This window comes from Phalacrocorax aristotelis, chromosome 1, assembly GCF_949628215.1.
Source record: "Phalacrocorax aristotelis chromosome 1, bGulAri2.1, whole genome shotgun sequence".
In the NCBI taxonomy this organism is placed as follows: Eukaryota; Metazoa; Chordata; class Aves; order Suliformes; family Phalacrocoracidae; genus Phalacrocorax; species Phalacrocorax aristotelis.
In genome coordinates, this window is record NC_134276.1 from 137,234,629 (window position 1) to 137,252,614 (window position 17,986).

At 38.9% G+C, this 17,986-nt stretch overlaps 1 protein-coding gene across 1 annotated transcript in view; it reads right to left on the bottom strand.

The window, feature by feature from the left end:
* VWF (von Willebrand factor) overlaps positions 1-17,986 on the bottom strand; it is a 141,034-nt gene that overhangs the window by 8,405 nt on the left and 114,643 nt on the right. The window contains exons 44-49 of the mRNA XM_075111545.1: positions 10,912-11,022; positions 9,382-9,565; positions 8,453-8,493; positions 3,396-3,512; positions 785-883; positions 60-188 (exon numbers count right to left, since the gene is read on the bottom strand). Of these exons, the coding sequence (XP_074967646.1) occupies positions 60-188; positions 785-883; positions 3,396-3,512; positions 8,453-8,493; positions 9,382-9,565; positions 10,912-11,022 (681 nt within the window). The remainder of the gene's footprint in view (positions 1-59; positions 189-784; positions 884-3,395; positions 3,513-8,452; positions 8,494-9,381; positions 9,566-10,911; positions 11,023-17,986) is intronic.

The window sequence follows — 17,986 nt, forward strand, 5'->3', positions numbered from 1 at the left end:
ATCATAAACATGACAGAGCCTATTAGGAAACTGGAAACAGGACCCATTTCGCTACTTACTCCTTCAGCCAAACATCTTCTGGAATCAAATGGAGGACAGATAGTGATTCTCCTTTCCCAGATAAATTCCCCTTTCTCATTTATGTTACAGGAGTGATTATCACAGCCATCCTGAAGTGATTCATTTGGCTGTAAAGATTTAAAGGCTGTTAGCTTTACACAGGAACAACACAGGACAGTAAGTTTTCAGGATAGTATACAACCTGACTATTCCTTTACTGATATTTCAATTAATGTACCACAGTGGTGAAGTTTATAAAACATGGAAATCTTTAGTAAACAGCATTGTTTATCAACTAAGTCATCACGCTCTATTTACTTCCATAGCCATGTTGATTCTGGCTGAGTTAGGAGCTGCTTTAAAACAAAAAAAAAAAAAAACAAACATAAAACCGCACCCTGCCACCCCCCACCCTCAGAATCATAAAATAATTTAGGTTGGAAAAGACCTTTAAGTTCATCAAGTCCAAACCTACATCTAACACTGCCAAGTCTACCACTAAACCATGTCCCTAAAGTGCCACATCTACACAACTTTTAAATACCTCCAGGGCAGGTGACACAACCACTTCCCTGGGCAGCCTGTTCCAATGCTTGACAACCCTTTTGGTGAAGAAATCTTTCCTAATATCCAATCTAAAAAATGCACTTTCCTTGGGTTCACCAGAAGTCTGTGCTACATTCACATTTACTCATAAATAAAAGAAAAAGTGCTTAAAATTTACCTGAAGGTATTTACGCCTTCCGTCTCTCAGCCTGATGGCACATGAAGTTTGCACACATTTTCCACAGCAAGAGCCAGGGATTTCCTGCATTCTGGTATTCTAGAAGGTAAAGGATATTTTTCTGGGTTTATTTTGTTTTAAGCATGCTTCCTACACTTATCTGTAGAGGGTTTTTTAAAAAAAAAAAAAATCAGTGGGAAAAATGATAGTCAGAAAAATGCTTTTCTAAACAGTAGTACTAGGCAGGCTTAATCTAATTAGTTGCATACTTTTTTTGTTGTTGTTTTTATAAAGTCTGGCATTAATCCTTATACCGATTAATTGTACAATAGGGAGAGAAGTTTATTTCCAAGTACAAAGCCTCCTGTGTCCACTAAATTCAATATACTTTGACTGTAACAGTTGCAATGTCACATCCACTAAATAACAAATGACAGTAGGAGAGGGTGAGAAACTTATTAAAATGTTGTGAGTGACACAGAGTTCGCATTTGTGGTGTGCAGGAGCTTCTCTGTCAAGCTAATGAATACTATGCAGTGCAACTTGGAAAAGTAGCTCGAAGAACTTACTTAAACTAGGAGAAAAGGGCACGATAACCAGTAAAGCAGCAGGCGGGGAAAGGGGAGAATAAGGTTAAGGTGGAAAATTTGGACTATAGAAAGAAACAGAAAATGGCCTCATAAAACAATTAAGTAAAAAAACATCAGAGAGGGTATGATATAATAAAATGAAGAAGGAGAGGAAAAAAAAGAAAAGAGGAATAATGGAGCCCCACAAATGGCACAGGAAAGAAAAAACGGTGCCAGGGAAAGGAGCATGGGAGAAAAAGAAGTACTAGATGGAGAGGAAGAAAGGTATAGAGTGGATAACAAGGAAAAAAAATAAAAAACAAGCCAGAAAGGAACTGAGTTAACACATGAAGTGTCCCACAGTAATGTCTCCAGCTGCTGCACATAACCAACAGCTGCTTATGATGAGCTGAACATTTTTAAGACAACAAACACTCTCTGGTTGAGTGAAGGCATGCATGTTATCCATATGTTTTTTATATAAAAAGAACCTGGGGCGGGTGGGGGGGTTACTATTAAATCATTGGAAGAAAACAGTTCATTGTTATTTAGGTGAACTTGCTCTACTAGCAAAAATGTAAGCACCTAAAGTAGGTCATAAAATGACCGAAAAATAATCACCCTGATGAGCAGAATATGCTGCAGTTGGCTGCACTTCAGTTACCACTGCATTTACTTTCACAGCTTCAGCATCCAGTAGAAAGCAGGTGCTTCTGATAATGTATATACTCTTAACCCATTATTTTATCCATCATGAAGGAATTGCTTTTAATCTTGATATATCATGAAATCAATGACTCTGAGACAGGAAGGACCCCAAGTATGTGTGTGAATCCCACTGGCCCTAGGGGCATGAAAACATTCTGTATCTTATTTGATATTCTTTTCCCCGCAGGCTCCACAGATTCATTATAAGGGCTACAAAGGGATACATACACCTAGACCTGCAACCTCCCTTGGGTAGCTGCACATCTCCTAAACACAAGTTCATAGTGCTTAATAAGCCCAACTGGAAATTGCCCTTTCTTCAGGTTTTTTTTTGTTCAGTCTGTACTTTTGGGTCAAGCGGGGGAAAGGAGCTGTTTGGGAATTGTGTGGGTGGTGAAAGAAGCAGGAGAGGAATGTTTCCCCATTTTTTTTTTTTTACCGTGTATTTTATTGATTCCTCTACCTTTAATTTCCACAACTGGCTCCTTGCATTGAAAACCAAGAATTGATGTTTCTGTATTTTTGTGTGGGAACACGTATATGCACACATGTGTCTGGCCATGGATTCATTCTAGTGTGTCTGGGTTTTTTTCATTGATCTGCCAGGTTATATTTTGTGGAAGTGAGGAAGATGCTCAGCACTGAGCTTGGCCATTTATTTATTTTATTTTCAGAAGCCTGTGTCTGTAATCATACCTCACAGGAGGGGTGATATTAGTGTCCAGAGCCACACAAAGTATTCCAGACTCTCCCTTTTGTCACAGGCTACATCCATACCAGCAAATAAAGGGGGTCAAATGCAAGTTTTCTGGCCCTGCAGGTAAGTGGAACACGTATGTATGCCTAAACTGCATTCTCCCCCCAGAACAAGCTGGCCTTGGTTTGTCCTAACCACTGACGTGTGCCTGGCCATTATTTGGAAGATTGCTAGTCAGAACAGGCCAGCTGGGACACTTGTGACGATTTGTCAAGATAAGTGGTTGCATGACATAATTTGAGCCTGCAGTCTTGCTCCATTTAGTTTATTTAGTTCCCAATGATATGCCAAACCTTATAATGCCCTGAAGGTAAGTAGTCTGAAAAAACATGCAAAAAAATATGCCTGTGGGCCTGAGTACTATGAAAAGCTACCTTTTTCTATACTGTGGATTTAGATCATATATGGTATATTTGATCTCATTCAGTGAAAGAAGAAACAGGGCCACGACTTCTCAGAAAAACTTGGAGAAAGGCAACAGGTCCCAGAGTTGTACAGTACTGGTGTTTACAATGAAGAACACGACCTTCTCATCAGACAGATTCTTAACCAGAACATCCAGACTACTTGCACTTACTGTTGGGCATGGTTCACAGCTTAATTTTGTACATGTCAGAGTATATCTTCGAGAAGTTGTTGACTGGAGGGAGCAGAGACATGTTGTGCATTGATCCATCATCAGATGTCTCCATGGCTGAAACATTAGAAGCAGTTTGCAAGTCAGTGACTATTCAGCAAAACTCAAATAAATGACCAATTTTATCTAGGTTAAATCTCCTTCATCAAATCTTGCACTGCAATTCATTGGAAAAGAAAAGAGAAAACTGATGCCCCCACTTTCCACAGGCCGAAATTTTTGCATCTATGATTCCACAACAAGCACCATAGCATGAGGCTATTTTTCAAGTAAGCCCTATAGAATTGCTTGATCTATGAAATGGCAATGACATTTCTTGCTTAGTTGCTTACAAAGCTAGCAAGCAAGCAAGAAAGGAATCCTTGAAAGTAATGAGGAAGGTTTTGTCATGAACTATCCTGAATACGTGTTAGGTGTTCACTACCAGTCCGTTTTTCCCTAGTGTAGCAAATTGGTTTGTCAACAAGTTTTATTCTTGAGCCATTGCAACCCACAGATCATGAGCAGAAATTACCTGTTACTGTTCTTGTAATAAACTGCTTAGCATCTCTAGAGACCTATAAGCTTAGAATTGAGAAAGGAGAAAGAAAAAAAAAAACACACCCCAACAAAAACAGAAACTGAATTATTACTGAGTGAAGAACTGGACTTGTCCATAGTTACAAGCAAATCAGTGGCTGAGCCAGCACACAGTTCAAATTCCCTGAGCTCTTCCCCAGCACCTTGTTAGCTGGATCCCACCATCTTTTCAAAGCAAACAAAAAGAGCATTTAAAATGTATAGAAGAAAATGCCAAACTATTAAATGGGAAACAAAAGGATGTGGAGTTAATACTTGGGTTCCTAGCACTGAAAGGAATTGTAAATACAAAGTCTTCCTGCTTTCCAAACGTGCAGCCTTTCATTTCAACCTCAAAATATTAAACTACTACGGCTAAACGGACAAAATGGGAGGACCTTTTTGAAGATTTTCACAAAGAATTTCTAAAACCTAACAAATAGACACTCAATATCACTAGATCATAAAAGCTTTGAGTAGTGCTTCAAATGTCAACAGAATTTTGCTGTTCACTTCATTTGGAACAGCAATTTCCCATGCTACATACCATACATACCTTCAGATTCCTTTTTGTCTTGTTCCACGCTGGTAAACACTCATGGAACAAAAGAAGCACAACAAAGAAGCTGGCCAGAGTAACAGTGTAAAGGTAATAGGTTTGTGGGTAGCTCAGGGCCAATACTCTGACATACACACTGAAGGATGTCTGATTAAAGAATTTTAATTATGTTCTTACTGTGCACCCCAGCACAACAGAGGCCCTGAGGGCTCAGTGGCTTTCTATAAAGCACCAGCAATAGCAATGACTTGTTTCTTGTTATGTGGAGGTCTATAAAAAAAGATCCTCCACAAACAACATGATGGGGTCATAATACCAATGGGGAGATCCCTGTCTTTTAACAACTCAGCCTGAGACGTTGACACAGACTACTTCAGCTTTCTGGGTTTAACCTTTTATAGTGAATATCAGGTCATTAATCTGGAGGGTTAAAAGACCTCAGTGCATGCAGTCATGAAGACACTCATAACCTTTTCCTACGGGAGAGTGATGGGTAGCAGATGTCATATGAAACAGTAGACTTCTTGTTTACTCTCAACACTGGAAAGCATTCGGACACCACAGGGATAGTTCCAGTACAGACTACAAGGCCTCACAAGGGCATTCAACCCACTGACACTAGTATTGCTCTACTGGTTAGTAGCTCCATACACATGCATGTGCATGTACACACAAAAGCCTTCCAAATCTCAGAGATGTCCTCGTCATGGTGACCTGATTCAACATATATATTTGGTTTTGTTTACTATCATAATTGTGCTTAATTCAGGCCTTCTAAAAGTACATGTTTATCACAGAATGCCTCAGTATGCATCAGTAGCTCTAGGCTTTCACATGAGGAGGAAAGCATCTGTAAAACCACAACTGATATAATGATATCCTCATTAGATCTCCTAATAATGCTACTATACCAAGTAAATACAAAAGAGAGATAAAATTGAGTTTATACTAAATTCACAGTTACAGACAGGAGCATAGGGCTTACTAGAGACATGTTGAAACAAAGTCCTCACACGCAAGTGCCTTGAACTTTTAGAGAAAGGTCCTACCTTGATCCAAACTTTGCATCACAGCTTAGTTCTGTGATATTTATTAAATGTATTTAGGGATCAGCAGGCAAATGGCTTTAACAATGGCTTTCTGTGAACAAACATAGCTTAACATGACAGAAATGAGTGAAATAATGGAGTGATACATCTTTTTCCCTTTATATAATACACCTATCGTGTTTTCTTGGCTAACTTAGAATGAAATGCCAACATCTGCTAACCCAGTGTTAGTCAGTGCAACCAAAATAACCTGCATGAAGCCCAAATCTGCTCAGACTTCCTTCAAAAATGCCACTCAGAAAAAGCCTGGGAAAACAGATGAGTGATACAGATAATCCTTTTGGTAAACACAGCCACCTGCTTGGAAGTCTGCAGTTGAAGCCCACAGCATTGTTAAGAACAGCAGAGTGAATGCAATACACCAAATTACTGGAATATAATATTGGTAACCAGATACAAGACAAAAATGTAAAGGGATTAAGGACACAGTCAGTTAACAGAACTGCAGTAAAAGTCTCAAAACTCGGAACTATTTGGTGAATGAGTTAATGGAGCAAAGTTTTCCCTTGATATAAAATGAAATTTGAAACCAGGACCCAGAATAAAGGTTTTGAAATCCAGGAAGTATAAACTTCTGTGGACACCACATCTTCCTTCCTGACCAGAACTCTGGAACAGTCAGTGAAGTAGAAAATAGTGTAAGACAAAGCTGTAGTAACACCAGCTGCTCAAAAGCTTTCAGACTTACAGCTAATTAGCTTACAATAAGTCATTAAATGAAGCTAGTTTAATTGAAAAGAAAATTTCATTAAAGACAAGTTCTAATATAAGCTCTAATTATTTCTTTTTTTTAATCAAAATGGCCACTTTGTTTAGTAATCTTCCAAGATTATATCTCAACTTGGATTTCACACCCTCCATCCTGAGAAAATATTTTGGTAACTGCGTTGTTGAATGCTAACTCCACGCTAACTTGTTGCTTGACACTTGCAACAGCAAGAGCACAGAAGTAACATAACAGCTGGGGCCTACCTACACCCTCTTGCACAGTGTTTGATGAAAATGACCAGTTGTCAGGAAGAATAACATATTTTAAAAGTGTATTAAGAAAAAAAGAAAGAAAGAAAAAATTAAATAAAACTTTTATATATAGCCAGAGAGCAAATAAGAATGAGTCAAAACATAGTTTTGTGTCAGGTGAAAGACATTATTAATTCATTCCAAACTGGGAAAATTTTTTTAAGATAGGAATTTTTTTCAATATTATAGAACCTGAAATATTTTAAGTCTTCAAAATACATATACTTCTCATTTTGCCTTTAACAAGATATTTTGTTTCAAAGTTTTCTTATGGTTTATTTTAAATTATTTTAAAATATTTTAAACACTTGCAAATAGAACAAAGACTTTACTTGACAGATCAGGTAAACATTTTGTTGGAAGAGAAAAAAATTAGTTGTTCACATAGTTGTTCATGGAAGAACAGCATGCAACTGGAAAGACAACTTCTTTTTGCAACAAAGTGTGTAAATATATATATATATTTGCATATCTTATATAACAAAAGGTGGCTGGAGCTAGCAATTACTATACTTCATGACATTCTCTACAAGTATGGTCTTTATAAAATGCCTCAACTAGTTTTGACAAGATACTATAAAGGAGACAAATAGAGGAATCAAGGAGAAAGCGAATTATTTCAGATTTTACCACTGTAAAACATTTCTCCCAGTGTTCTGACAAGAAAGGTAGAGTTACTCCTTGGATTTAACTCTACAGGGAAGTAATCCCCACACAGAATGATGGATGCTTGATGACAGGGCTTTAGCTCTAACAAACTGATAAACTTATGCCCATTGCCTATGAAAAAGATCAAAACCAGAAGAAATAGATGGAGAAAGATTCTTTCCATCATATTTCAAAAGTCCAAAGTGATTTGGGTAAACTTACCTTCTAAATAAATGAATGAAGACAGACATACATTGACAATGCAGGAATACATAGGTTAAAAGTTAGGTTAAATGACTAAAAAGGACCTGTTTCCCCAGGGGATGATGGGAATATTTACAGTTCTTTGACACCGAGGTGCTGCCAGAATATGGATTTAGGGAAACAATGGACAATTGACAGAGCTCTCCAAAGATAAATTCGTCATAAATGAGATCAGATGCTTAACTCCCATCATTCCCACTGTCTTGGGCTGGGTTAAACATGTTTTAATCTATCCATTAAATATGCAGTTGAGAAAAAAAAATCCCTCTGAGGGCATATCAGCAGGGATCTTGAAAGGGGACAGAGGTCAAACAGTGAGGAAGCTCAGCTTTCCTGTTCCTGCTGTTAGCCAAGGAGGGATACCCCTCCTTCCACACAGGTGGAGCAAGAGTCTCCATCCTTTCTTAATCTGCCTTATCCTCTAGGTGGAATACGGGAAGTTTTGCTTCCCTGAGGGTGGGCAAGGATCAGTTTTGAGATTATCCCTCACAGATAGTTTCCTGTGTGTTTGGTAGCCTGCAAGTCATGACACAATGCAGATTACCACAGTTTCTAAGGACTTTTCTTAAGCATCCATTAAAGATAAAGAACCATTACTGTCCCCATTTTGCTGAGATACTCTGTCATATAGGAAGACGGTGGCAGAGTCAGGAACTGGACATACATGTGCTAAGCCCCTTTCCACTGCTGTTACCCCAAGGTCCTGCCTGCAGAGATTCTGTCTGAACAAAGCTGCCCTGCACGCTTATCTGTATTCTGGCAAGTTCATGTTCTTCAAAAGCTCATTCATATATCTAAATGTCTTACCATCACAGCAAATAAAAGAAATTGTATCTTACCGCAATAACAGTGCCATTCACATGACAACCATTCAGAGGTACTGAAAAAGAAGATAATATTCCATTTAGCATTACCATTATCATGACATTACCAAGATTTAATAAACCACAGGTATGCTTTTTTGACTTTTTAATGTTCCAACACAGGACATTTAGATCCAGCTTCACTCTAAAGAGGCATAATTGAGGCCTCTTAAATTGTTATCTTTCAAGGTAAAATGTATCAGAGCTATCCTGAATTCCACCTCTAAATACCCCTTGCTGAGCTGTTTTTTAACCAGTACATGGCACAATGTAAATTTTCCCCTCCCGTTCAAGCCTTATACTCAAAGAAGATGCACTCACAGGCTTTCTGCAAGTTACAGTGCTTATTTCTCCTCCCCCTTCCACTGCTAGCTCCCCACCCTGTGGCTGCATATACACTTGTCAAATAAACATGACTGAGAGTCTTCCCAGACTGAGGCCAATCAGCCATATCATCTCATTAGGACTTTTGACTCAAGCCTATGCTAGGAAATGGCCACAGACACAATGCTCAGAGACATGAGAAGACAGCACTGCTGCAGGCAAACTTCTTGGTCGTAGCAGGCTCTGGGGAGACCGTCAAACCTTCCTAGGCCAAAAGCATCTCAAGACTTCTTTTAAATGCTTAACAATTCAGGCTAGAGCTGAATAGCCTGGTATGGCTCTCTGAAGGAAAACAGCTTCAATGCTAAGTAGTTCAAAATGAGGCAGTGAATATCAGTTGTAAAAAGAAAGTGATAGCATCAGGTGCTATTGTACTCAATGTCTAAATTATACAGGAGAGCTTCAAAGTAGTACTATACTTGTATAACATGCAGTTTTGAAATTGCTGTTGAGGAACAGAAGACCAACACATAAGATAATTCATTATCCAGTTATTGCGTTTATCATACACAAAACCTTACCACATCTGCAAGAAGTACAGCAGTCTATTATTTGGTCACAGCGTAGTTCAGTTCCCTCTGGACAGTCAGGCACATCCATTTGAGAGCAAGAAACATTCTTTTGCTGCACAAAAACCTCATTGTTCACCTGGACGCACTCATTGATAATGCAATGATTGAAGGGGGATCGCCACTCTGTGCCAACCTGATAAGAAATTGTAAAAGGATTAACTAAAGGCAGCAGCATTTTTGGCACTTGGTAGCAGGAAGACCACCATAGCCAACATGCTGGTTTGCAAAAAGCATGCTTACTGCATGAGGAACAGTCTGTCACTCAACAGTTCTCCACAAATACATACCGCAACAATCAGTTTACAGACCAGTCTGATGGAAGAGTCGAGAGGACACAGCAAGAAAGGGGCAGCAGAGTATAAGGATCTATAGGACAACCAAAATCAGTGAGACATGGTGGGATATTAAAATAGGCCTTCTGAAGGCTTTTTTTTTTTTTTTGTGCAGCCCTTGGTAAAATCAGGGAAGAGGCAGGCTGCAAAATGTTACATTAACTTTTAAAAAGACAGCAGCAGACTGCCTTTGTTTAAAAAAAAAAAAAAGATTTAAAACATAATATCAAACGTGGAAGCAAGATGTAGATGAAAATGCAGACATGTTGTAACAAACACCACTTAGGGAAGTAAAGATGAGGAGAAGGTCTATTATTTTAAATATATTTAACTTACTGTTCCTGCCTTTGTTGAATCTAAAACTCTGCATAGGATTAAGCAATTTAGTGCTACTGGGGCAGGCAAAGGCTTGCCAAGGGCGGTTGGGTTAGGGACAGAACAAACTGAATAGCCTGAAGGAATGAAAAATGTAGGCATGAAAAGAAATAAATATCAACCTAGCTTTCCAGAGTGGTAGGTTATTTGCAGCACATTTTAAATGGCTGTTGCATGCTCTCACTTCCTGTTGTGCTCTTTGAATCCTAAGGGAAGAGGCACACTGCTGAAAATAAACTGTTATTCTGAGCAGAAAAGAAGCATGGCCTGGACCACTGTGGTCTGATCTGACGTGCAGCAATCATCTTTAGCAACCAGAGAATAATTCATGTTTCTATTCTCAATTACTTGCTGGTATTTCAGTGTGTACCACGTAGAATGTTCTGTTTGAATAGGACCAGTAAATTCAAGCAATCCACTACCCCACCTGTCTGTTATCCATGGAGTAATACAAATTATTTGGGAATAATTTAAACAAATAGCTTACAGCCAGAGAAGTATGTCCCATTAATATTCTTTTGAGCTAGCATTTGTGAAATTACTGATTTTACATTAAAAAGATTGCTTTCTTAGAGCCTGAAAATGGAAGACAGAGTTTGCTTGTTAGAACGAAGTGGGTAAGTCACACGCCCCCCTCAAAAAATTGTTTTTCAGTGCTGCTTGCTGCATAGGAGAAATAAAAAATAGCTTCTTCATCTCCTTCCACGGAATGCAAAATAATTCCAGGGCACTTCTGCTGGCAGAGGGAGTGTCCACGCCACTGCCTCCTCACCTCGTGCAAACGAGGATCTGCATCACCCCAAGACCAGAATAGTTGCTCCTCACAGGCAGTCTTCTGGCATCTCCCACAGCACTCCCCTTCTTGGACGATATACTTGTATCCCTGTGGGAGAAAAGAAAAGGACTGACTGATCCAGGAATGGAAGACAAACGAGAAGATTAATCCTACAAGAAAGCACTGGGATAAACACTTAGTGTTAGCAACTTCTATGGAAAGGGGAGTTTAAAAACAGACCTATCAGGCCACACGCTGCTATTACAAAACAAACAAGTGGTCCACCCAGCTCAGCATCCTGTTAAGTGGTTAACGTCATCTGACAAAAAAAAAAAAGATTGATTTGCACACAACATTAGAAGTAGAAAATCTGATCTCATTAGTTCCTGCTTAATACGTATTTTGAAGACATATTCACTTCAACTACAGCAATTAACTCTAGGTGCTTCCCTTCTTCAGGTCATGCAAATCAACTAATGGGCCAGTCTTGTGAGAATATCAGCTTCCTTAGTCTGGTAAGGAGCACCCCTTCTTGGAGTACAGAAAATGTTGATGGTGCCTATGATTTTTTAAAAAAAAGAATCACCCCAAAACCTCTTCCTTTTGCAGGATCTGCTCAAGTATATAATAGCACAAAGATTTGCCATAAGACAGAAAAGAACAATGATACAAACAAGCAGAAATGGAAAGGGAAGAGGTTAAAGAAAAATGTTTTCAGAGGACCCTGAGCTATTTCAACAGCATTACGCAGCAATCATTTCCAAATATCATTATATGTGAGCAGTTTCTTTTACACATTAGTGAATGGTAAAGAGCAAGTCTTTTCAATAATATGGCCTTACAGAGGAGTGCAAAAGTATTTCAAACCTCTTTTTTTTTTTTTATATATAATACTACTATACAAAAGAAAATGAAAGGTAAAAATTGTCCTGGTAGCATCTTAGATGTTAATCAGCACCCATAACTCCCCTTCCCCTGCCTGAGACTTTAAGGATAGGATTCAGTCTGAGCACATTCAGACATCTGACTGTCCACTGCTGAAGCAGAGAGAAAGAGTTGGTCAGAAATGTAATCCAAGGACCAATTTTGACAGGTCATTTCATCTTTTCATCTCCTGAAGCAACTAGTCAAATATCCAAACACTGCAATAGCTAAGTGAAAGAAAGCAAGGAGCTTTATTCTAATTGGAAATCATATTTTCTCTGTTTAATAGCTAGGTAGCCTCCAAGGGGCAAAGCATAACACTTGATTGCAATACAGAGTTGAAGGAAAGATGTTCTGTCAAAGAAAATACTGTTTGTATGAAAAATGCAAATGAAACTAAGCATAATTTTATTTTGGTTAACCCTTTTGAACTGATATTGCTGAAGTATTCCCAACTGCTCCCTCCCTTCATGAACTATCCCTTACCTGCAATATGAAGCACCTTAGCAAACCCCAATAATCAGCAGACTTTCATATGCAAGTGCATTTTGTATAATGTCATGCAATGTAATACCAGACCTAGCTTTGTGGGGAAAGTTGTGCTGTTGAACATTTTGTTTTATATGGTTTTTATCTACTAAATACATGTATGAAGCATCTGAAGTATGGGATGCAACTTTTTATTTTAGTGGCAAGCTCAGAGAAATAAAAATCTATGAGCTGTTTGTGCCCAGAATAAACTCAGCATCCTAGTTAAGCAAAATCCAGCTGCAGGACCCAAATTTCACTAAGTTAATTCAAGAGAGCCCTCTGCAGTGCAAACAAAAGGGTGCTATGTAGCAGACTCCAGGTGTGATTTGCACTCCTAAGGCACTGACTAGGTTTGGACAGTTCAATCTCCTTGACTGGCTCTTTGGGTGCTTGGTATGTTCAAAATCTGGGGGGTCTGACTTGTAGGGGGAAGAAATACAGGAGATCATAGCTCCTAACCTCAAGGACTGCTGAGCTCCTCCTAAGGCAGCTCCTGAACCACTGCAGCCTACAAACCTGCCTCAGAAGATAAACCTGCAAACTGCAGCAGTTCATGAGCGCCTCAAAAAGCAGAGCAGCCATCTGTACTTGAGGAGAAGGTGGACAGTGATTCCCCAGTGCCACAGATCCTCCACAGCAAGAGAAATATTTCACCATCAGAAAACCCCACCTTTTGTACTCACATCATGGAAATCTGGGCCCACAGAAATAAAGCAAGCTTTATTTTATGTTTAGTTATAAAGGTGGTAATGTTTAAGGTTACAGCTAAGAAAAGGTGGGGTTTTTTGTTGTGGGTTTTTTTCCCCAATTAGTTACCTCATGTACAAAAAGTATATGCTACCTGGATAATTCCTGAGCTGCACAGTCTATAAACGTGAACATCTGGCAAGTCTTAGATACTGTGCTGTCGAAGGTTAATGTTAGACCAAACTAGGCAGAGTAAGTAGTATCCATCTCTTCCTTCATTGTTTTTCATTTTCTAGCATATAGACAATGGCATAAAGAGATGCCAGTGTTTGCCATGGTTTATTCAAGGATGCACTTATAGTCAATATTCTGCTTGTCCCCTGGTTTTTCTGGGCTGGTTCTGCTGCCTTATTCCTCCTCTGCATCTTGTGGATTATTTTTTTTTTTAAACACAGTTCAAATTTCAAACAGGGAATTAAAACTCAGAAGCCCTTGGTAAGTATCCGACTGCCTGTCACACCGAGAGGCAGATCACAGTCTACAGGACTAAAAAAATCCCAATGCCCCGGGAGGTAAGGGATAAGGCAACACAAGGCACCCCTCGCATTTGAACAGGTGCACATGGCTGACTTGGGAGCAATAGTCAGCAGCTGCGATGGAGAACCTGACAAGTGCTCAGTTATGCCGCCAGATCAGGCTGTTTTATCAAACAGAAATGCTGAGAGAAAGCTGATCTCCCACATGGAGGGTGAAAGCATACGGATTAAGACGTTCTACATGGCGGGGAAATTTTGCCCACTTTTTAACTGGGGCTTGGTTTGCAACAAACAGAAGAAGAATGCAGATTAATTCTGTAGCATTCAGAGAACATACATTATGGTTTCATTACCTACTCAAGGCTACCAGAGGGATCTGCACAGGCTATGGCTTGGCATATTTCTGCACTCCCTCTTTCACTCTAGAATTGCTCAGGATACATAGTTCATACATAGTTCAGGCAAGGTTTTTCCCAGAAAACTTTTGGCCAACACAGCAAAAACAGAGATTATTCCTCAATGTAGAATTTTTAAGAAGGCTCCAGTATTTTTCTTTTACATATTGAGATCATAGTACCTAGAGAGGGTTGGAGGAACCAAAGAGAATGAAAATGGCAAGAGTAAAGTGAGAAAAACACAGTAAGATGGATATAAATCAACTTGAAATGCTGAAAGCAAAAATTTCAGTGGCAATGAATCAGCACAATTCTAGAAATTTCCCCGGAGCTGCACTCATTTACCCCAGGTGAGGACTTAATTCTCCATTTGCAAGTCTCTAAAACATTAAGGTATTGTTTCCTAATTTCCATAATAAATTGCGCTTTAAAATGCAAGCAGGATGTTTGAAATTATGTCCCACCAAGACTTTCACAGTTTTTAAATGGGATCCTGCACATCTAATATTCAAACAGTCTTCCTTTTACATTATTTTCTTTGACCTCGTTAATATACACTATTAAGCCATTTACTACCATGCTTTACATGCTACTTCAAAGGAAAATATCCATTTGAAATATTGGAGATTAAAGCCATAGATTTTGCAGTCATCATCTATCACAATCATCATTCACTATGCCTTTGCACATATGGTGCAAAGGATCTTTATTTTAATTTAACACAGTCATCAAGAGGCTTGAAAATCTAACCTAATTAATTTACACACACTTAGCCAAATGGCTGCATCTTAAACACTCATCCCAGAAAATTATGCTTCATTCTTCTCATATTCATCTAATACTTTAAGTTATCCAATACTTTAAACCACACTTCTATACCACTTACGACGTACCTAACTCCATGAACATTAACAGAAATTAAGCAAAGCATTGCTCCCTTCACATTAGTATTCTAGTGATTTTAAGGTGTTTTGAAAGCTGTTATCCATTTCATCATGATGATTTACTGAGGGGAAATCACTCAGAAATAATTACTGAAGAAGCTCCAGGAGGGCGACACCACTCCTTCTTGTGGCACATGCAAAATTTACAGCAATTATCTGCTTGCTTTCTCAAAACCTTGGTAAAAGAAAGATAGAAAAGGACAGAAAACTTGAGCGGACTATGACATATAATGAAGCAAACCCACATCTGGTTTGCAATTGAAAAGTCTGTATTTGCTGTTAACATCCTCAGAGAAATGTGGGATTGGTTCATTCTAATTAAACAGCCACTCTTTCTGTAGCATTTCTTTACAGTCTAAAACAACAGATGGGATTTGAGTTTGATTTTGTCATGCTCAGGAGAACAGTAGCACCATTCATTCATCAGGGTGAAGGAGCTAGTATATGTATTACTTTTTTTCCCTCTCTTTTTGTGTTGCTAGATAAAAAAGTGTAAGCTTTTCTTCACAGAAGTCGGATGACAGTCGACAATGATACTCAACAACTTTAAGACCTGGCAATGGAATTAAAAACCATGAGCAGCAAAGAGTTTGAACATCATTTTAGTAATGATCCATGATTAAAGTATGTCTCTAATGTCAAGACGACTTTCAATGTCATCTATTCTGAACTGAAAATTGAGCTTTAAGACCAATTCAAACTGGATTACAGAACTTCTGCGGTCCTTGATAGGTATATCCACTGAATCAAGAATAAGCAAAGGAAAAAAAGAAAATCTGAGATATCCAGGTTCTCTAACAGCTATGGTTTTGGTTGTACAACTTTGAAAACCATTAAAGCAGCAGAAGAAATAGCAGATTCCCGAAAAGAACTGGTGTGGTTTCCACCAAGGCTTTTTTTTAAAAAAGCTTTTTGATGCTGCAAAGCTTAAGGCTGATTTTTCAAGAAACTGTATCTCTGCATTAATGACACTTTATTAGAATAACAGATTATTGATAAAGTTATGGCTATGAGCAAAAACACAGCCAGATACTTTAGATCTAACATTTCATAATAATTGCCATACTAGAAACAAGTCTTTTCTACAAATGGAAATTGAAGGGATTCTCTTGCAAAAGCTGAAAGCTCTCATATTTACTTTCATGATTTTCACTGCATTGGGCATCCTCACCAAACTCTGCACTCACAGAAAGAGCACTAGTTTCGTTTGTTGAGTTTTTTTAATAGATCGGGGTTTTACTCTGGAATTATGCAGTGTTTAAGACACAGCAGAGGAAAATATTCTTCGAATAAAGTTTCTATTTTTTTCACACCTTCTCAAGTGCACATACCTATATGCTGTCTAGCCTTGCTCTGATATGCAGGCTGGAAATTAAATTATATTGGAATACAGTGGTATAAAGGCATTTGAAATCCTTTGAAAACCAAGACACAATTAGCTGAACAGAGTTCAGAAAAGAAAATTGCTTTTCAGATATTGGCTTGCTTAACTGAAACCTTCATAGTCAAATTTCAATGCATGATCAACTGTTTTAATAGACATCTTAGTGTAAATTCAAATGAGAACTTAAGACAAACAATGCAGGTTTCTACAACATCGTTAACTCGGCCATGAGGTGCTGCGCATATATGCTCTATGCCCAAGGCCAGTCTTTTACTCTCAGACACATTATTAATGGTGTTTTTCCAAAAGCAAAAAAAACACCTCTAACTTCTCATAGCTGTATATGCAAGGTTTCCTAATGAAGAGCTTTCTTCCAAATGTAACTGAACAAAAGCAAGGAGGAAGAAGAGGGAGATCATGGGCTGATTCTTGTTAGCCTCTGTTTTGAATGAAACTGCATAGAGGCAGGCTTCTTAAAACTCGTTAAAAGGTTTAGGAAAAACAGTGGGGAAAAGGCTGCAAAGATTTGGAGACTTGGCAGAGGAGGGGAATGTGCATGACACATTTGTTTGAGGATTTGCAGTATTTCCAGCAGGAAGAAAAAAAAAAACCTGCTCCTGGAGCAGAAAAATGCAAGTGAATCTTGTCTCACATGCAGCACTAGAAAACACAGAACACCACAGTAGATCCCAGTCAGCGCAGTGAATCAAACACAGGAGCAGCCCCTGTCCCTTTTAGTTAAAGGGTTTTGCAGTTATTGCTGTCGTATGCCCTCCTTTGCATTTCCCGCTGACAAATTCCAGCTGGTCACCTGTAATAACATCAGGGCAGCCTGCTGAGTCACAGGCCAACATGCAGACTTTTATCAGCTACTGGACCACTGAAAGCACTGATGTTACAACACACACTAGGAAAAATGCTGCTTGGTCAAGTGTTTTAATTTTGTGGGGGCTAATGCAACAGGTAGCCTAATATTATATTCAAAAGCAACTTGGAGATTTGCATAACATTAACTAGCTCATCTTTGCTCCTGTACTGAGGAAAGACCAAATTAGCTTCTTCTGGGCTGCATTTCACAGTTCATAGGAAAATATTATTCAAAAGGGTTTATTTTTTTTCACACCCTCTCAAGTGCACTTACCTATATGTTCTTCCTATGGGAAGAACAAACCCATGGGAAAAACCCTGGATCAGCAAAAGACCTGCAGAGAATATTCTGGATCCCATATGGCCACATCTAGTTGCTCCACATGGACCCTGCACAGCCTACTGAACTCACAGATTGTGAACACACCAGACCATGGAATAGGGAGGAGCTGCTTTAAGTCAGATGTGCCTTTTCCTGAATCAAATTGGCTAATACTATCAAGAACAATTTCAATTATTCCACGTATATCCTGAAAGCTTTACAAAGAGGCAAAATTCATTTGTGGTAGCCTCTGACATTTGCAGCACAACTTCTCTGACCACATGAGAGTTGGTAAGGGGTGTGGGTTGTCAGCACTTGGTTGGGTTGGGCAACCTCTTCTGCCATCTGCTTTTTGTGTGGACCCAAGCTGTGTATTTCTACTGTCCTCCCTGACTGACCCATCCATGCTAACCTCATGAAGTAAGGATATAAGAATGCTCAGGGATTATGGGTACGAGGAGCTAAATAACAGAGCAAAATGC